We start from the raw sequence: 19,959 nt of genomic DNA on the forward strand, positions 1-19,959 counted from the left end.
CCACCATACACATTTTCACTTCACCCCGCCGCATGTTGTGCAACATGTTGCAGACGACGCAACGCGAGGCACAGCGACGACCGATTCCATCGACGAACTCGTGTCCTGTTCTTTTTTTTTTTTTTTTTGAAAATCCTGCCTACATTCGCGCGGAAATTCGAAGGTACATTGTAACCACTTTTCACGCCCACTTTTCTTTGAATTTCTGTCTACTAGGTACAAGCTGGAGAGTACAGTATTCCAGGAAGCAGCTTCACACGTACCTACGGTACAATTTAGTCTGGTCCATCCGCGACTTGGTACCGAGATCCAACCAAAACTGGCACATCCAAAAATTAGTTAGTTTGTGTACACTAATCCACCTCGAATAATAGATACCTAGGCACTTGTGGAAAAAGGATAACAAAAATCCGTTTATTTGGATATATCGGGCACTCACAGCCTGGTAGTTATGTACATAAAAAAGGAATTTTCGAAAACACTCTCTATTCGAAATACTGGTAAACATTACTCGCAGGCCACGGCTCATGCGACTTACGAACTAGATTAAATAAATAAAATCACACGCATCCTAATGCTGCATCTTGTTGGTTTTGGCCAGAGTGAGGGCGCTGCCGATGCGACGGCGATCATAGAATGGCTCCGGCTGCTCCAGCGCCCCAATGGCGGTCACTGCTGCAAAGCTGGAGCCGACGGGCTCCTCGTACATCTCGTGGCCCACCTGCTTCAGGTAGTCGGTAACGCTGCTGTCCACCTCCTGCTCATAGCTCACGCGCATGGGAGCCAACTGATGATGGAGGCGGCCATTGTTCACGGCCGCGGTGAGGCTCTCCTTGCGTAGCAGGTACTTCATGATCACCTGATGGACAAGAACCTCAATTATAATTATATGCTTAAGGGCAATTAACGCCAAGTGCTTACAGCTGCCACGCTGGTGGTGATGCGAGTGCCACCTGCTGCTCCGACCAGCAAACGTACATTGCCTTCCTGGTCAACAATAATGCACGGACTCATCGAGGACATGGGACGCTTGCCGGGATAAATGTAGTTGGCCGGCGAGGCGGGCACACCGAAGCCATTGATCACGCCCGGCGTGGAGAAGTCGTCCATCTCGTCGTTCAGAATGATTCCCGTCTGGGTGGAAGCCACCTTGGAGCCGAAACTGTAAAGGGTTTATATGTGAATATAGGTAATATACAAATGAAAGTTAATAAAAAGCGCGAACTCTTGAGTTGCACTTTCCTAGGCCTTAGTCCAGACTCAAACCCGACCTTATAATATTGGTATATGGGAAAACCGCTATTCTAAACCACTATTTACACACAAATACAAAAGATTTTTCGGTGATAGCCCATTGTAAGCCTTTATGTGTATAGACAATTTTTGGACCTCCTTACACCTTTACCTGCTTACTTTATCCGCAGCATTTGCAAGTCAATTAAAAACCCTGAACGATGGCTAGCTCGTTGAGTATCAACAACTTCGTAGCTAGCGACACAAATTGGTTTCTCCACCAAGGTGAAAAAAAACCAAGAGTTTCCCCTGTCTTTCAAATGTGTGTGTTTGTCAATCGAACCTGCAGCTTCGATTCAAAAGCATGGTGGGAAAGGAGAATGTTAATATATGTGTGTGCACCGCTCACATGCACTGTTTTGTTTGTGGGAGAGAACTCTCACCACTCTTGCTGTTGCTTCGCACATGTTGGGTATGGTGAAAAGTGTCATCTAGCTTCCAACATGGTTGCGCACAGGTTCGGCCAAACCGAATGGTGTCTCTACACTGGGAAAAAATGTGCGAGCACTTTTCGTGTGCTTGCAATTAAAATAAATTTCAAAATAATTGTTTTCTGAGTTAAATTGTCTAGGAGTTGAGTGTATTGCGAATTCCATAAATCCCCAAATATCTATCTGAATACCCATCCTTAGTTCGTAATCCTTAGTAAATCCCTAAACACTAAATATGAAATTCTATGAACACTTACTAGTTATTGATGGTACTGGTGATGGACACGGCGTCTCCATTGGTGGCCAAGACATTCATGTGGGCGGTGCCATGGTCCTCCTCCACGGTGAAGTTGGCGCCATAGTAGAGGTAGTCCTCCGAAGTGCTATTGTCGTGGATCAGCTTCCTTACGCTCTCCAGGAACTCCGGCTTGAGCATCTCCTCCAGGGTGGCATTGATGGACGCGGCGCTCACGGGATCGGCATACATATCACCCAGATTGGTGCGCTGGCCATAGGCGTGTTTAAAGGCCTCCACCACGCGCTGCCAATAGATCGGCTCATTGTCCGTATAGAGATCGGCCATCAGGTTGAGGATGAAGGCCAGAACGGGTCCGCTGCTGGGCATGGGCGTGGAATAGAGCGTGTACGTGCCACTCACATGGGCCGACACGTGTCCATCGCTCTCCCAGCGCACCGTGTAATCGCGCAGGTCCTGCTCCGTAATGATGCCGCCCATCTTCTGGATATCCTCGACGAACTTGCGACCCGTCTCGCCGCCATCGTAGAACTCCTTGGCTCCATTCTCGGCAATCCGCTCCAGCGTGTCGGCCAGCGCGGGACGCTTCATGTAATCGCCCTCCAAGTGGGGATCACCGGTTGCGTTGAGGAACACGGCCGAGAGCCCGGGATCTGCCTTAATGTTATCCAGCTTGGATTGGATGGCGGCGGCCAGATAGCGCGAAACAACATGACCCTCGCGGGCCAGCTTAATGGACGGCTCGAAGAGGCGTTTCCAGGGCAGGATGCCATAGCGACGATGCATCTCCCAGTAGCCAAGAATCTCGCCGGGCACCGCACCCGATTTGGCGCCCGTAATCGACGTCTCGCCCACGAACATGTCCTTGTGCGCGGCCGCCGGTGCCGATTCCCTGGCAATCACCGTCTCCACCTTGCGGCTACTTCGCGTATATATGGTGGCCACGAAGCCACCGCCAATGCCCATTGAGTGCGGCAATAGCAGGCCCTCGCACAGCAGCGTAGCAATGGCTGCATCCACGGCGGAACCGCCATCGGTCAGCATTTCACCGCCGACCGCAGCACATCCGATGCCATTGGACACCACGGCTCCGCTGATGTACAGCGTGTCCCGATTCTTCAGACCGAAGACCAAGCCCAGAGTCAACGCCGTCACCATGAGGGCAGCCAGCAGTAGCCATAGCAAGAGCTTCTTACTCCACACAATCCTGCAAGTTGAGAATCTCATTAGAGTCAGACAATCAACGGATGCGATCGCGATCTCGATCGCCATCAGTGGCCCCAGGCCCTCAAAACTGAAGAGCTGGAGGACCTGGTCGAGTGGAGTGGTGGATCGGCGGTGTCGATTAGCTTTGATTTTGGACGCCGCTATCGGAAAACAGCCAATTCGCCGAGTCACTCGCTGGCAGGCCGCCTCGACACGGTGATACCCTACATTTCGATTTACGAACATGCTTAAGGTAGACAAGCTCATCGCAATATGTTAGTAATTCTTAAAGTTGAAAATTCTAGATGCAAATCTTCTACTGAAACGATACTACTACTACACAAGATAAAACTAAAGAAGCGCTTAACTGGTTTATATACACTATTATACTTTCAAAGCATAATATCTATATATTTAAGAGTAAGTCATAAATTTAAATAGGAGTCTAAAGTAATGGCTATACTTGAATTATGTGTGTTATTATATAAGATTTATAATGGTCACGATGGCCAGAAGTAAACAAAGTGTGAGATTAGAATAGAACGGTCTATTTGCCAACTTGATAGCCTGGATTGTAATCTCTGGACATGGACACTAGGGCACTAGTTAAATCAAATTAGCCGAATCATTGCGATCGATCTATCTGGAAAGCAGGTGAATGAAAAGCAGCTATCTGCAGATTCAGTAGCTGCCCACTATAAAGGCTATCCACAATCTACGGCCGCAGTTGAGTGATTGCCCCGCTGTGTGGAGTGTCCCATGACAAAGGGATATTCGTAGGTGCGCTTAGGCGCAGTCATGTCCACGTACCGGATGAGTCCGGACATACCCTCCACCATCTGTCCGGGGCGAGGGTGACGACTTATCGGCAATGGATGTGGAGTGCCCAAGTCTTCGATAACGTGCCATAAAAATGCCAAACAGAGATCGTAAAACTCAAGCGCTATTAACAGGCAATTTTCTATAATTAACGTAGATTTCTACGGGGGGAAAGTCGCAAGTACTTCGATTTAGTGGCCGTAACGCCGAAAAATGCGTCCTCCACATTCGCGATCCCAAATATTTCGATCGATACGATCGATTATCGCGTCCCGTCTGCAGATTAAGATCCTCAAGGGCCATCGCTTTGCAAATCCAATGCTCCATTTCTGCCCCGTCATTCGGTATGGTAAACCAACTGGATCTGCATATTATTATTATTATTATTATTATGTGCGGTTATCGTTCGACGATAAGATTCGGTTCATTCAGGCACTACACTCTCACTCCTTGTTACTTCACCTTTAATGGATTTACTACCATCGGTAGCATTGTGCTGCCTCCAATTGATCGGCAATTGTGCCATTGGCCAACTGGTCGGCTGGCTGGCCGGGATTATAGCCCCTTTATCCGCCTTTATCAGTGTGGGCATTTTCGGAATTTCAAAGTCGAGAAACCGTTGGCCGTAAAAGTTTATGGAAATGTTCTTTGAACCGATGGAGAAATAAAAATTCCGAAATATTCTCAAAACACTTGCGAATGCACTTGATTCTGAAGAGATCTTTAAACAACTGATAAAAGGTGATCAAACTGTTTTCACGGAACTCAAGTGCTGCTGTTTGTTATATGGCAAAGTACCCTTACCACATATGTATTTTAGTTAATATGTTACGGATGGCATCTTTTTTTTCCAAGATGAAAGCCTCCTGCTCCGCGAAGATATCTAGTGATCTCCGGAATGTTGACATCGTTTAATTACCAAAGATCGCAGCTGCGACATTGTACAAACGGTTTCAATCAGAAAACAGTCAGCACATTTCCATTTATCAGTGCTTTTTTTTCCCCTCGCCAAATGTGCCCCGTCATCAAAATCGAATCGTGTCTGCAGCGGAGCTCGAAGATAAGTCAGTGACGTTGCCGAGAGGAACGAAAGTCATCCTTGGCCGATTGGCGGCAGGTGCGGATCGGATGGGATCTACGACGATACAGGTGGATGAAGTGGGGGAGTACGTGTAGTAGCGTATGGTGCAGTGCTCATTTCCAGCGATAATTGCGCTGCGGGTTCTCACGAATTATGCAAAATACCGGCGGGGGGATTCCTCGACTGGAAACCAGTTTCCATAGCCGTTCGCTAATCAATTTTATGACCATAATAGTCGCATTTCAATGATTTCAATGGCACTGCCTTCGTGGGGGTCGCAGGCCCCAAAAAAAAAAAAAAACAAAAAATTCACTGCCATGTGATATCCCAATCTTATCGCTGTATATATCCATAAATTGCACCGGCTGTCAATGATCCCCGCTGAATGAACGGTCCTCAAAAAATTCGCGTGTTTCCTCTGCGGGCGCCATAAACTTCATGCCCCTTATAGCTGACCGTATCTGAGCCATATCTGAGCCATGTACACGGTACTATATCTTATGGGGCGTCGTAAAGTGGGGCAATCAAGCGCTAAACCCGCTAATTGCCCACATTCGACAGTTTTGATAAACTTGTCTTGGAACAAACGCATTGCCATGGATATGACGCATTTCGGGTGTCCTGAGATTCGGCCAACAGAGGCGGTCACAAAAAGAGCGCGCCAGTTGGATGACCGAAAATCGGATGTATCCATTTCAGCTGGACAATCGAATGGGGGGGGAGGGGGAGGGGGAGCACATGTGTGCACATTACTTAACGATGTCGTGCAAATGGGCAGATCTACCGATATATCTTATCTGACACGATCTGGGGTGTTGGCAATGCTATGCGACTTGCCGCTAAAATAATGGGGCAACTTAATTGCGGCGAGCAGAGATACCGATCTCGATCTTTCAACTTGCTTAACGCCAAATGTCTAATATCTAATAACTGAAAGTGACTAAATGATTTGTTGTGCTTTTTGTACGTTTTGTATTTACACAAGTGCACAAATAATAATAATAATAATAATCGGTTCTGTTCGGTTCGATTTTGTGGTGGCAAAAACGTGTAAAACTTTGAAACTGGGCTTACTAGCGGAACCAAAAGTTATTATAAAAAAAAACAAAAAAAAAAGCTCCACGAGTAATAATTTCTCTATTAGGCTGCATTTTAAGCCATTGCAAATTAAAGATTTGTGTCCAATTTGAAAACCGTGTTTTGGTTTCGCATCGAATTTGCACAGGTGAGACATTCATTAGAATTTTCACAGTTAGCGAAGTTAATTGTGATTTCACTGTCTCAAGGTCTACCGCACTTTTAAATATCAATATGGGCTTATTAAATTAGTTGTATACTGCAATAACTCTCTTAACTCGAAGCCAATATTATGGCGGTTATGGTCCAAAATATCCTGGCGGTTCGAGTTACAGAGTCTCCACTGTACACCGATTGCATCTACCGTTGCTTTAGTCCACTCTTACCTCATTGTCCCCGTTTGCTATGGCGAATTTCGTATAATATTGGTTGACTATTGGAGCTGAGCCGGAATAAGTTGGTCGCCTTGGCCACGGAAACGCACAGAGGCACAGAAACACACAGAAAAAACAAAGAGTCGCGAAAAGCACGGAAAAAATTATATATGAACAACAGCGGACAGATGTGCTCTTCTATGTTCTCCAAAGGCCACCGACGACAGACAGTCCCAACAAGATTCCGTTCGATTCCGGCAGCTCCCGCCTGTGACCACCAGCACCTGTTGCGATCGACTGATGGCTTCGATCCGCCCGAGTTGCCGCTCATCGCCTATCTTGTATTCCCTGCACACGACCCACTACCGCCAACGCCACCGCCGCCGCCGCAAGCGCGAAAGAGATAGCGCACAGAAACTTTGAGCTTGACCGCCAAAGCTCGGCACGGAACGGAACGGTGAACGGTGAACGGTAAACGGTAAGGCAAGGTAGCGCCGGTGACGCAACGGACGTGCGTGCAGTCAGCTTCATTGAGCGAATGTATCGATGCACAGCTATCGTATCGATTGCTCGAGCTGGGTATCGAAGCGCTTCTGTAATACATCGATATCATTCTTCTTTACATATTAGATAGTGGACTAGAGAGGAAGCGATTTCTCATCGATTTTTTCGATAAATTTAAAAATATATATACCCATTTTAGTATCTTATTATGCTTTTAAAGCCTCAATGGATTATGATTCTTTTACCTTTCCGCCAAGTATCTAAGAAATGACAATTCATTGCAAGTAAATCTTCTGTTTAGTTCAAATATTTAATTATATTCAATACATTTGCATCAACGTGCTGGGGACTCTTAATTTAGTTTTAATTGACCGTCGTTTGTGGAATGTGACTATTCAACGCCAGTGTGTGTTTCGGTCTTCAGAACAGGTGAGTCTCCCACTAATCGTGTCATTGTGCTCAATTCATACTTCTAATAATTTTGCCTTCAATTCCACAAATTTTGATGATCCTGGTAAACAAATCAAATACAGTTGAGCTGCATACGCCCTGCACTTGACAATTTTCCTTTCGTTTCAATGGATTCTTCTGGTGTTTGGAAGCAAGCGTTGGTTCTGCATCCAGTTTCTGGTGAAGATTGGTAATGAGGACGACTAGCGCCAGCGCTCGTGCACTGCCGACTCGCGCATGATAATCTTCTGAAGTTTTTCCTGCTGGGTCATCTGATCCTGCTGGTTGGTGGCACTGTTTCCCTGGTGGTGAACCGGCTGCTGCGCCCGCTGAAAGTTGGGCAACGGCGCCTTCTTCTCGTGCGCCAGTTCCGTGAAGGCCAGCTTGCGGCGCTGCTGCGGCGGTATCTTCTTGCAGTAGCTCAGCAGATGGATGTGCAGCGTGCGTTCCAGGTCGAAGGAGCGATCGCAGTACTTGCACAAATGGACGGTGGTCAGGGTGGTTCTGCTCTCCCGCGGTCGCCGTGCACGGAAGCGCACCTTGAAGTCATCGTCGTGGGTGTGCCGGTGGGCGCCCAGCAGCGATCGGATGTGAAACTTGGCACCGCACACGCCGCACGAGTAGCTGGGCAGCTGCTGGTCCGTGGCATAGCTGCCCAGCGGCTTCAGCTGCAGTCGGCCAAACGGTCCGCCCTGATACTCCCCGCCATCTCCTTCATCATGATCGGGCTTCGTCGTTCCGTTGGAGGCTTGCTGTGCGGCCATAATGGCTTCCATTTCCGCTGCCTCGGCCTCGGCCTCGTAGTTCCGGGGCGTGAGGCCATTGCGACGAGGAGATAGCAATACTGTTGGAGAATGGAGAATGGAGAATTGGTTAACTCAATATGAGATCTTAAATTAATATCACTTTTAATATACTATATTAATCAGTTAAGTACTATATACCAAATTTGGTGTTAGTAGCTTTAATAAGGCCCAAGATCATATAGATAACAGGTGTCCAAATCGATTATATTTAATAACCTACAATTGTAATCGTTGTTTTAAAATAAATTGCACTTGAAACTTATGTTTCGTGATTTATATGAGTATAATAAACCAATAAAGTACTGTACACCAAATTTGGTGTCTCTTGCCTAACTAAGCACCAAGATCATATAGAAAGAAGGGTCTTAAGTAGATGATATATGTAATGATGATAAATATATACTGCTGTTTCAAGATTTTAAAGAGTTCTAATAACCAATAACGTATTGTATACCAAATTTGGTGTCTCTAGCTTGAATAATACCCAAGATCATATAGAAAGGTGCATCCCAAATCGACGATATGCAAATGTATTTGTAACTTACGATTGCAACTGCTGCGTCTTCTGTTATCGTAGTTGTTCGTCTTCTCCAGCGGCGAACTCTCCTCCTCGTCGGTCTCTTCCTGAGCTGGAGCGTGTAGCAGACTCCTCTTGCTGCGCCTGCGACGCTCACCATGGGCATGGCCAGCCATGCTCGATCCTTCCCGCCCTGCTCCTCCGCCTGCGCCAGCCGTGCTTCGCTTGGCCGCCCGAGTGGATGCACTGGCTCTGTTCGACTCGGACAGGTAGATCAGCTTGCGCTCCACCGCCCTGCGCGCGTTCTCCACCTGAGCCTCCACGAATTCCTGCGGCTGAATCCTGGAGCATCCGGTCCGCTTGGCGCGCTTCACCTTGATGGGCTTTTGCGGCTTGTTCATCTCGTGTGTGGTGTGCGTGTGTGTTTGTGTATGTGTAGCGTGTCTTATTAATTTTCAATGCTATTTTTTTAATTTCAGTTTGTAGTCAGTCGGTGTCGAAGGAATACTGAATCTAAGGGTGATGCTTAAATATATACCAATGAAACTAAGCACATCGCCTGCTGGGCAGGGAAATTTTAAATGTTGAAGTAAAAAACATTTTTCCAATCTTATATTTCATTTCGAATTTTTCGATTTTTAAACAATTTAACAATAAACAACAATTTAAACAAAAAACGCTTCTTAAAATATTTCAGGATTTGCTATTTAAAAAAAAATATATTTTTTTTAATTGATGATTTGTAATATATGTAGTTTTGACAAAAAATATTCTATTTAATGATTTTAGGATAGATAAGTTTGTGCTGTAATCGAATCAACTTATTTTAACTTATTTGAACTTGTTTAAAACAAAAAACAAACAAGATCAACTTTACGCAATCAAGTGACATGAACATTTTTATTTAAAAAAAAAAAAAAACGATAAAATTAGCTAATAAATTGTAGTGCAGTTAATATTACTAACAGTGGCCAGCATTCGTGTGTTGATTGTTGTTAATAAATTATAAATTATACACTTTACATGTCCGCCAGCCCAGTTATCAACCACGGTTTGAGTTCGCACTAGCGCACGTTTTCCCACCACGCGACGAACGGTCACATTGACCACCGCGTGCGAATTTTTTTTTTGGCCAGCAGCGCAGAAAAAGCAGCTGAAAGCTGGAAAAGACAGCATAAATCGCCGTGTCGATTCGAGACGATTGAAACGCCGCGCGCCCGCCTTTTGCAGTGGACTGTCAACCGTTTGCCGTTTTTCATTTTTGGCCATCGAGCACGGAATATGAGTGATACGCGTGAGCAGATTCTGGAGCAAATCAAAGTGCAAGGCGATCTCGTCCGTCAATTGAAAGCAGCGAAGGAGTCGAAGGAGAAGGTCAGTTTTTGGTCGTACTTCCAGTTGGAAACCGACTCCCTCCCTCCACCCAGCACTACCACTTCCACCATCCAACCCCCCCACCCGTCAGCAACGCGTCCGCCTTCCAGTGTCATCCCCCTTTGTGTGTGTACAATGGAATAAGTGCAATTGTTGCCGTAATTCCCGGCCCTGCTTTCGTCATCAAATTCGAAATCCCACTCGCATACATATTTCATCAGATCGTCATGCAGTTGAGAATAAGGGAAATAACAAAAAACACACACATGCTGCGCTGGCATTTGGAGTTGTTCGAAATCTTCGTTTTTGCAGTGTAATAATTAGATGAATGTAACATCGGAAGAGCGGTGCAAAGGAAAAACGGCAAATTAAAGGAGCGCGCAGACTTTCACATTTACATTCGCATTCGCACATTCGTGCCACTCTGTTGTTATTGTTGTCTCGCTCTGGCCAACGGCAAATGCACTGCTTCTGTGTGCGTGTGTGTTAGTGTTGTGCACAGTGATGCCAAACTATTGTCCCGACTATTTGGCTGGAAAGTAGCTTAAATTAGCAGTGCTGTCCGAAGCTGTGACTAATAGAAGCAATTGTTTATATTAATCTCTTGCTGATGTAAGTCTACTGATGCTCACTTCAAATCTTTGGCTGGATTTCCTTGAAACTGTGCTGAAAACAGTTGGAGACTTCTAGAAAACTCAATAATCTTTTGTGTTAATAAGACCTTAAAGTGATTTTTCCTGTACTCTTTGATGTTCTAGACGCTGTCCAATTAGAACAAGTATTGTACAGGTATTAAATAATCCAATTGGGATACTTAGGATATCTTTCAGATTTGAAGTTGAAGCTTGCATGTTCAGTAATCGAAAAAAGATTTAATTTCATAATTTTAGATTTAGATTTAATTAAAGTCAAGTAGCTAAATGAGACTAATAGCTGGATTTGCATCACCAAAGTGAGTGCTCTATGACCGACTGACTGACTGAAAAGAGAGCGACTGGTCAAACAGGAGGCATGTACAAAAGGCACATGGTGGTTATAGCGATTATATCAAAAACCTGCTAGACCACAATCAACCGATCCAAGACTTGACGACTGCAACATGTGATTTGGGCTATGAGGCATTTGCAACAACGCTTACCACCAACTGCACTTATTCCTATTGTTCAAATCTGTAGCCTTGTAAAGAGGCAATATCTTATATATAGATTTATGTACTATTTTTTTTTTAAGAGCTATCTGTCTCTCCGTTTTTAAGGGAATTCCCTTATATCTATCATCATTTTTAAGTTTTGGCTTTAATATCTAATAGTTAATAGTACAAACCAATTTTTAAACAGCTTAATTTATGAAATATAATAACAAATAAGCTTAAAAGTGACCTATTTTTAAATATCACTAAAGTTGCTGTTGTGTGTGTGTGTCCGACGAGATCAGCTGACTAACGGTAATCTAGCTTGATCTTGTGTGTGTGTGTGTGTGGTGTGAGTGTCCTTGAACTGTTTGGCTTCCAGCTTCCATTATATCGCGTCACTTTCCTGTTTTTTCCGCTTCAAGTGTCATAAAAAAGTGTTTTTTAAATTGCAAAAACTTGTTTCCAAAAACGGGAGAAACAAAAAAAAATCAGCGCTGACGGTCAATGGAACGCAATAATGTATTATGATTATTTTTATTTATTGCTTCAGCTGCACACACACACACAAAACACCGACACACTTCATTTCTTCTCACCATACACTAAACTAGTTGTAAAATAAGCAAAACTTATTGTTGTTGTTGTTTAATTAGGTTTGAAAAGTTGCAAAAGAAAGTTGTTGCAAGTGAAAAACGACAAAAAATTAGTAACTTAAAAAAAAAAAGAAAAAAATAACATGTTGCGTTCAATTGGCCGCCAGTGGCGCTGTAGTGCTGCGTTTCAGTGTGCAACGTTCCAGACGGCGCCCTCTGGCGGCGGACGCGTCAGCTCGTCCGGCGTTCCAGCCCAACGACAACAACAACAACAGCCACAAAAACAACAACAAGCACAAGTACAACAACAACAACATGAGCAACTGCATCAGGTTAGCATCTAAGCAATCCCCACCATGTCCATGTCCCCTCTCTGAAGTCTTTTCCCGCCTCTCCATTGCAGATCGATGAGGAGGTCGCCCGCCTACTGGCCCTAAAGGCCACTCTTGGCGGAGATGCCGCCCCCACCAATCAGAAGTTCACGCTAAAGACGCCCAAAGGCACACGGGACTATGGTCCTCAGCAGATGACCCTGCGCCAGGGCGTCCTGGACAAGATCGTCCAGGTGTTCAAGCGCCACGGCGGCGAAGCCATCGATACGCCCGTGTTCGAGCTGAAGGTGAGTTCACCTGGGTCACATTGGAGTGGGATGATATTGTTCAAGACTATGAGAATTGTTGGAGGATTATGTAAGGAGTTTTTGTTTAGGTGAACACCTAGAAAGGTATCCTGAGGTGTCTAATAGCTTAGATTCTATTTCATTATACAATTTAATGATCATAGAAGAGCTCTATACTAATGGATTCACTAACTTAAATTTGAAATGTCTAACTAATTAGGCTTTATTATGGGTCTATTATTAACTTAAACTCTACAATTCATGAAATGTCCAATTTAAAAGAGGGATATTATAGATTGAAGTGGTTTCCAAAAACAGGTACAAGGTAAAAATGCAGGATATGGTGTCATCAATTCCCAATTAGTTTCTGGTAGCTTATTCGGTACTTTAATATTATAATCTCAGAATCAACAAAAATGACCTTGCTTCATTTTGTTATTAACAATAAATTATTTATATTGATAGGGTCTTGAATGATTTATATATATATAATTGTGATAGCACTGAGCTGCGCCCAAGTTAAGTGATAAAGCCACAGAAGCCTACAATTTGCTAGCACTTAGTATACACAGCTTTGTTTCTAAATCTCTAGTATTCAATTGGAAACATATACTATAAAGACTAAAGTAACATAATTTTAATGGCTCGCCATCATTAATTTTGGTATAAAAGTAGTTAATTAGGTATTTAAGCAGAAACCACAAGTAAAAATTGTATGGTATTGTGGTATAAATCCTTACACATTTCATGTCATGTGTCTAGATATTCGACTTATTTTTCTATTATCCATCACCACAGGAAGTGCTGACGGGCAAGTACGGCGAGGACTCAAAGCTGATCTACGACTTGAAGGATCAGGGCGGTGAGATCCTATCGATGAGGTATGACTTGACCGTGCCGCTGGCTCGTTACCTGGCGATGAACAAGATCTCGAGCATCAAGCGCTACCACATCGCCAAGGTCTATCGACGCGACAATCCGGCAATGACCAAGGGTCGCTATCGGGAGTTCTACCAATGTGACTTCGACATCGCCGGCACCTACGATCCCATGCTGCCGGATGCCGAGTGCGTCAAGATTGTGTCGGAGATACTGGACACGCTGGACATTGGAGACTATGTGATAAAGCTAAATCACCGCCAGCTTTTGGACGGCATGTTCCAGGCGTGCGGAGTGCCGGCGGATAGCTTCCGCACCATCTGCTCAGCGGTGGATAAGTTGGATAAGGTGAGCACAAACGCTGCTAACTGCAATTGTGGTCAATATTGTAATGTATCGGTTATTCCAGTCGCCCTGGGCGGATGTGCGCAAGGAGATGGTGGATGAGAAGGGTCTGGACGAGGCAGCAGCGGATCGAATTGGCGAGTACGTGCGACTGAGCGGCGGTGCCGAGCTGGTGGAACAACTGCTGGCCAACGAGAAGCTCAAGGCTGTGCCAAATGCCGTAAAGGGTCTGGAGGGCATGAAGCAGCTCCTTAAGTACTGTTCCATATTCGGTCTGGATAAGCGAGTTAGCTTCGATTTGAGTCTGGCCCGTGGCCTGGACTACTACACCGGTGTTATCTACGAAGGTGTGCTCAAGGGAGAGTCCGCCACCGTGGCATCTCCGGCGAAGACATCACAGCAGAACGGAGAGCAGGCGAACGAGCCGGCCACCGTGGGATCCGTGGCTGGAGGCGGTCGCTACGACAACCTGGTGGGCATGTTCGATCCGCGCGGCAAGGCTGTGCCCTGCGTGGGCGTGTCTATTGGCGTGGAGCGCATTTTCTCGGTTCTGGAGGCGCGGGCGGCTGCAAGCGGTCTGAAGTTGCGAACCAGCGACGTGGAGGTTTACGTGGCCTCCGCCCACAAGGGTCTCCACGAGCAGCGTCTGAAGGTTCTGAACCTGCTGTGGGATGCGGGCGTGAAGGTATGTTTGAGTTGAATCCAGGAGACTGCATAATAATCTTAAAATCCTCGCAGGCGGAGCACTCTTACAAGCTGAACCCTAAGCTGTTAGTACAGCTGCAGCACTGCGAGGAGCACCAGATTCCTCTGGTGGTTGTCCTCGGCGACGCAGAGCTGGCGCAGGGATTGGTCAAACTGCGTGAGGTGACCACGCGCGAGGAGACCAACGTAAAGCTTGAGGATCTGGCCGCCGAGATCCGGCGACGGCAGCAAGCCTCCGCCTAGGCTCTTTTCACGACACTGATATTAGCGACACTTAAACGCTCCCGCTCCTAATTTATGAACCATCCAGCATCGAAGTATATGAATTTTTTTTTCCTATTTGTACGTTTTGTATTCTTGGTGTCCTGGCCGGAGGCGCCGCGTGCTACTATGCTTAGGTCTACAGTGTAACCATAGGAATAAGTGCGGACAACTTATACCAAAATGAACACTAAAAAGAAACAAATAAACGCAGAAGCGACTCGCATTTAAGCCGGAACCAATTGTTTTTCTCGGGTTTCGGTTCAATATTTGTTCAATATGTGCACGACTTTATCATGCAAGTTTGATATGTGGGCATTGTTTCGTTGCCTGAAAGTATGCTCCATAATCCCATAATACCCACCAACACATGCCACTTTTTTTTTCTATACTTTTAGGCTTTTGCGTAATAAGTTTTGATCCAATTAGCATTCCGTTCCGAATGAAAGTGAAATGCAGTCTACAAGTCTTAAAATCTAATGAATGTCAACTATCTTGCAGATTTGCGACGCGGAGCACCAACCCAGTCAAGATCGGTGTCAGCATAGGGATCGGGAGGCGGAGGAGCAGCGCCGAGGAGCAGAGGTCGGTGCCGTCTGAAGCGGTGGCCAGCATGCCGGAGACGCTGCCCGCCACTGCGACGGTGACGGCGTCGAGCATCGACTGCACCGTGGCGGTGCTCAAGGTGCCCACGCCCACCCTACAGCTGCCGGAGGTGTGCAATCTTCAGAGCCTGGGGCTCATCATGGAGCCCAACAACATCAACATCGAGCTTAATCCCGCCGCCCTCGTCACGCCCGCCATGGAACCAGTGGGTTTCAAGGTTAGTCAGTCGTCGATTAAAAAACCCAGAAGCTATATTATATTCCTTTACTTAAAATTTTGGCTACAAGGATTGAACGCACATCGAATTAACACTGATGGCTCCTTCTCGGGGTTATCGGGTACAGAGAGTCGAGAGCAACACGATATCCCGGAGGTACTCAAACGTTTTAAAGAGCGACTGGTGGAGGGGCAGTAAATGTTTGATGCATTCCCCAGCTGCTGCTCCGTTTCCGTCTTCGGCTCGCAGGTTTTGGGGAGGGGAAATTCCACTGCCGCACAGCCACCGCGAAAATAGCATCTACTGCGGCTCGTCTGCAATCTCAGAAGGTTGCAGCTCCTTATTCATTGCCCACTTGATTATGGTAACGATGCGATCCGCTAGGATCGCTATGCACTCATCAGTGGCTGGTCCCAGAATAAAGGAAGCATAGTGTGCCCGGTCCATATAGGATCGAATTGACCCTTGTCCTGGCTCCTCCCTCCTGTTGAAAAAGAATCGACGAACGATTTGCATGCAGTAGCTCAAGGCATTCCATAATAATTCAAAAACGTTAACGTAGATTTCGCTCGGTTCCTCATGTCGGCGGATCTCATTCCATCGATTATTCAAGGAATTGATCAGATGGATCAGCTGTTCCGGAATATCGTTCTCCTCTGAGCTAACCTCGGAACTCGCCTCCTGCATCGACATCTGGTTCATCGCGGAGCTTGGCTCATCAACATCCACTTGCTTCTCCTCAAACTTCTTAAGTATCTGTGCATGGAGAGAATCCATGCAACTTCTGAGACGATTTTCTGTCCCGAAGGTGCAGGAATGGCTAAAGAAAGTGGGGTTATGATGGAGAACTTTTATGTTACTACTACTCTCCCCAATTAACATATTGGGATCATAGGAGGCGTTGAGGCCGCCCCTTGCCCGTTCATCCAGATTGATGATACTCGTTGAGGATTCGGAATTTGTGCCCATCCTGAGGAATCTTTCCTCCGATTTCAACATATTTTCGATAGCACTCTTCAAGCCCAACGGCTTCGCCGTCATCTTGAGGCAATCCAGCTTCGGATACAAGAACTTTTCCTCACGGATTCTCACGACGCATTCATGCGGCGTCGCATTCGTTGCAAACAGATTCCGTAAACTCCTCTTCACGGTCCGGGGATGAAGTTCCTTGCAAGGATCGGAGGAGGCATACAGAACGTAGCGGCCCGCCGTGCTCCGGTTCAGATAACGATCCCGATGCTCGGCGGACAGCTGGCCCACCAGCGATTGTAGGATGTGCGTGTTGAAGTACTTGGTCATCTTGTGTTCAAGGCGATTCGAAGAAATTTGGTTTTTTTTTTTTTAATGTTTGTTAAAATGTTAAATGTTACTCGTTTGTTCTGTGTACGAAGTTGTGAAAGGTAAGCATAAGGCTTTAACTGAAAGTGAAACAGTTTGGCAGGAATGTCCCAGCAGCATGATCCCATAATTTACACTGAGCGCAAAGAAGGCCATGGAAAATGATTTTGAAACACAAAAATTACAATTTTTGCATGTTAAAAAGAAATTGTTATTTATATATATAACAAAATAACAAAATAACAATAATCATTGCATCATAACATTTCAGAGTGCAAGAATACCAATAACCGTATATCCACTTGGTATTTTCTTCTACCATAAGCATTCACATTTTCGCACTGTGTACCGCATTTGGCATCTCTTAATTTAATTATGCACAGCAGAGAAATGTCAAGCGGTTCGCGGCTGCTCATCGCCTCGTTTTTACACTCGAACTGAGTCCTGATTGAGGCTGTCCCCGCATTTCTCATGCTTCAGTGCGTCCAATTTGATGGCAAGGTGCCAGGGGTGGCTGTTTCAGGGGGGGATTCGGCGGCGTTGCGGGTTCATTTCTGCGGAGGGCGGAAGTGGAAAGTGGGGTGGAATCGCCGCTCCTCATTCAAATGACCCAACGCAATGTAGCGGCGCGCACTGATTCTGACAGGCGCCGCCACAGAGATCTCCGCCAGCTAATACTGTTTTAATATGAAATTTCATTTCATTTCATTTCAACGATTGTCCAACAATTTGTTGTTGCTCTCCACGGCCTTTGTTGTTGTTTTTGCTGTTGTCGGTGTCTCTGCTGCTGCCGTTGACATGTCACTGCGATGAAGTTGAAGGTTGCCAGGGGTCGCACAGTGTGCTCGAATGGCTCCATTATCGCCCGATGACCATGCCCTCCCACATTTAATTTTAATTTAAATTTTGTTTATAAAAAACGTAAAAATATTTAACTAAATTCAACACACATGCACATTTCTTTTTTTGCTCAATTTATTATTATATTTACCAAATATTTTTAGAAGGTTTATACGCGTACATATATTGATATATAAAATTTTGTGTTTATTTCAGTGCTTATTACTTATAATTATATATTTGAATATATATTTTTGCATATATCATATGTAATGTTTATTATATTTATTACAGCTATAAATATTTTTATTAATAAAATAAATTAAATGCTCTAACACCCTGTTGATATTAAATGAATTTTTATTTTTCGAATAATACCCGCACAACTGACACACTTTATCTATATCTATAGCTATTTATCTATAGCAAATACATATTGTCCCACTGTTCAGCACGGTGGTGGGATTGCAGTGGACTGTGTTGGGCTAGGATTTCGAGGTAGCTGCCCTTGGTAGCTCGGCTCGAACCCCGTGTGCAGTGATTTGTTTTAGGGGACTGGGATTGGGATTGGCATTGGGCATTGGGCAACGGGAATTCCGAGTGGAACTGGGAAGAGGGTGCACTTCAGAGGGCGACTGATATCATTCAATGCTTCTAATTTACGGATTAATGAAGGCGCAACTTTACATATGGAAATGCTAGCTGCACCGCGGCGATCGTGGGAAGCGATTAGAGTGGTGCGGTGGTTTGGTTTGGTGTGGTGTGGTGTGGTGCGGTATAATTGGGTTCGGTGGTGCGAGGGAAGGTCCCTTTTAAAGTCGCCCGTCGCCGTCGCATTGTCATTGATGGATTGGGTCATAAATTTGTGATTTGCTAAGCTCGACTGCCATTTTCCAGTCCAGCCGATCACGAAGTTAACTCGTATGAATATTTATGCTTAGCGGGTAATTTCCAATGCATGTGGGAGTACATATGTACATACATACACATGCATACTTATTTCCCTCGGTCAGTTTAAGGTCAAATATTAATGTATTAATGCCAGAATGAACCAATAAATTCAGCTTAGATTCGAGTTAAGGCTTATGTCTTTTATATCCTGAGATCCCTGGGGGAGTTCCTTCCTCAGTTTCCTTGCAGATAGATACAATCCATCTGAGCTTTAGTTTTCCAAATCAAGCTCATAAAAAAAAATGAAACAGGCGTTAGTGGATAGACTTTCTAAAGAATTCATTGGTCACCTTTTATTTTGGCAGTTCCCAGGACCAATCACAATCCAAAGGATTGGCACTACAGGGTGTCTTGCTTGTCATACATACATATATCTATGTATGTATGTCCTGCGAACAAACACTAATAATATTAATAACGATTATCGCCCGATGGAAATGAATCTGGCTCGGCATCGGAATCGGATTCAGAGTCATAAATACACGACGCGCACTCACTCACTCACTCACTCGCTCACCTCATTCATCCGTCCATTCATCGATAGTATCTCTGCTCCGGAGCGATCCGGGTGGGTCGGGGGCAGAATCCGGGCAACGGAGCCACGCGACGGCAGTTGCTTATCGCGGGTGACCAGAGAATCGCCACGTGCGATTCCATTGCCAATTCCATTCATAGTTCGGCCAGCTCATGTGTGCCAACAAACGGGTGATGAGTACGATGGCGGGCATAAAACTAGCATCGAAATAAGTACTATACCTTAAGTACGTCGGAAACTTTACACTTAAATGGTATTTAGTGCGGTGACTCTCAATCTTCTCAATATAATATTAGAAACTTAATATTACCTTGAATAAGTTTCAACATCAAGCAAAATTTTTTAAAATTTAACTTTATCTTAAAGCTCCCTAAGTCGAGATTCTTAAAATCTAGTCAAATAATATGAAATGCATATTCATAAATGAATCAGTTACCTTCCTAACGATTTTATGACAAGCCAATTAAACTACTAAATTGATCGGCTGCTCGTCTGCTGCCCGCTGCTGTGCTGAACCACTAGCAACTGCTGGTTGGGCGGGGGGGCGGTGGACTCGAACCAGGAACAAAGACAGCGAGCGGGACCAGCAAATTTGCGTGCAATCGTTTGGCCTGCGTTTTTAATGACTTTTTCGACTCCGGCCGGGTTATGCCAACCCCGACCAACTGTGGCAATGGCAATGGCAATGCATTTAATTCGATTATGAGACGCCGGCTTCCTTGGCATATAATCATTTCGGTGGTGGCTCGT

The 19,959-nt window shown here is 45.3% G+C and overlaps 5 protein-coding genes across 10 annotated transcripts in view; 2 read left to right on the forward strand and 3 right to left on the reverse strand.

The window, feature by feature from the left end:
* Positions 1 to 388: 388 nt before the first annotated feature.
* On the reverse strand, positions 389 to 7,027 carry Ggt-1 (gamma-glutamyl transpeptidase). 2 transcript variants are annotated; one of them, NM_133075.3, is made up of 4 exons: positions 6,550 to 7,027; positions 1,982 to 3,187; positions 922 to 1,162; positions 389 to 859 (listed from the first exon to the last, which is right to left on the reverse strand). In NM_133075.3, exons 1-4 carry the CDS (start codon positions 6,552 to 6,554, stop codon positions 572 to 574), a joined length of 1,740 nt encoding a protein of 579 aa, NP_573303.1. In that variant the 5' UTR covers positions 6,555 to 7,027; the 3' UTR covers positions 389 to 571. The 2 variants fall into 2 exon arrangements, with proteins under 2 accessions (NP_573303.1, NP_001285408.1); NM_001298479.1 differs by having other exon boundaries at positions 6,550 to 6,843.
* Positions 7,028 to 7,334: 307 nt separating this feature from the next.
* On the reverse strand, positions 7,335 to 9,373 carry CG6470 (uncharacterized protein). Of its 2 annotated transcripts, none has more exons than NM_001298480.1 (2): positions 8,843 to 9,373; positions 7,335 to 8,335 (listed from the first exon to the last, which is right to left on the reverse strand). In NM_001298480.1, the coding sequence occupies exons 1-2, from the start codon at positions 9,213 to 9,215 to the stop codon at positions 7,695 to 7,697; spliced, it is 1,014 nt and encodes a 337-aa protein (NP_001285409.1). In that variant the 5' UTR covers positions 9,216 to 9,373; the 3' UTR covers positions 7,335 to 7,694. The 2 variants fall into 2 exon arrangements, with proteins under 2 accessions (NP_001285409.1, NP_573304.1); NM_133076.3 differs by having other exon boundaries at positions 8,843 to 9,316.
* Positions 9,374 to 9,933: 560 nt separating this feature from the next.
* HisRS (Histidyl-tRNA synthetase) lies at positions 9,934 to 14,951 on the forward strand. 4 transcript variants are annotated; one of them, NM_001272757.1, is made up of 6 exons: positions 9,934 to 10,800; positions 11,974 to 12,245; positions 12,317 to 12,532; positions 13,331 to 13,759; positions 13,821 to 14,441; positions 14,495 to 14,951. In NM_001272757.1, exons 2-6 carry the CDS (start codon positions 12,057 to 12,059, stop codon positions 14,702 to 14,704), a joined length of 1,665 nt encoding a protein of 554 aa, NP_001259686.1. In that variant the 5' UTR covers positions 9,934 to 10,800; positions 11,974 to 12,056; the 3' UTR covers positions 14,705 to 14,951. The 4 variants fall into 4 exon arrangements, with proteins under 4 accessions (NP_001259686.1, NP_001259685.1, NP_573305.2 ...); NM_001272756.1 differs by having other exon boundaries at positions 9,934 to 10,188; NM_133077.2 differs by having other exon boundaries at positions 9,934 to 10,188; positions 12,120 to 12,245.
* Bx (Beadex) overlaps positions 9,934 to 19,959 on the forward strand; it is a 57,382-nt gene continuing 47,356 nt past the window's right edge. The window contains exons 1-2 of the mRNA NM_001272759.2: positions 9,934 to 10,188; positions 15,224 to 15,545. Of these exons, the coding sequence (NP_001259688.2) occupies positions 15,336 to 15,545 (210 nt within the window). The 5' untranslated portion in view covers positions 9,934 to 10,188; positions 15,224 to 15,335. The remainder of the gene's footprint in view (positions 10,189 to 15,223; positions 15,546 to 19,959) is intronic.
* On the reverse strand, positions 15,580 to 16,951 carry CG6481 (uncharacterized protein). The gene has a single exon (NM_133079.3). It carries the CDS (start codon positions 16,842 to 16,844, stop codon positions 15,846 to 15,848), a length of 999 nt encoding a protein of 332 aa, NP_573307.1. The 5' UTR covers positions 16,845 to 16,951; the 3' UTR covers positions 15,580 to 15,845.

This window comes from Drosophila melanogaster, chromosome X, assembly GCF_000001215.4.
Source record: "Drosophila melanogaster chromosome X".
Lineage (NCBI taxonomy): Eukaryota > Metazoa > Arthropoda > Insecta > Diptera > Drosophilidae > Drosophila > Drosophila melanogaster.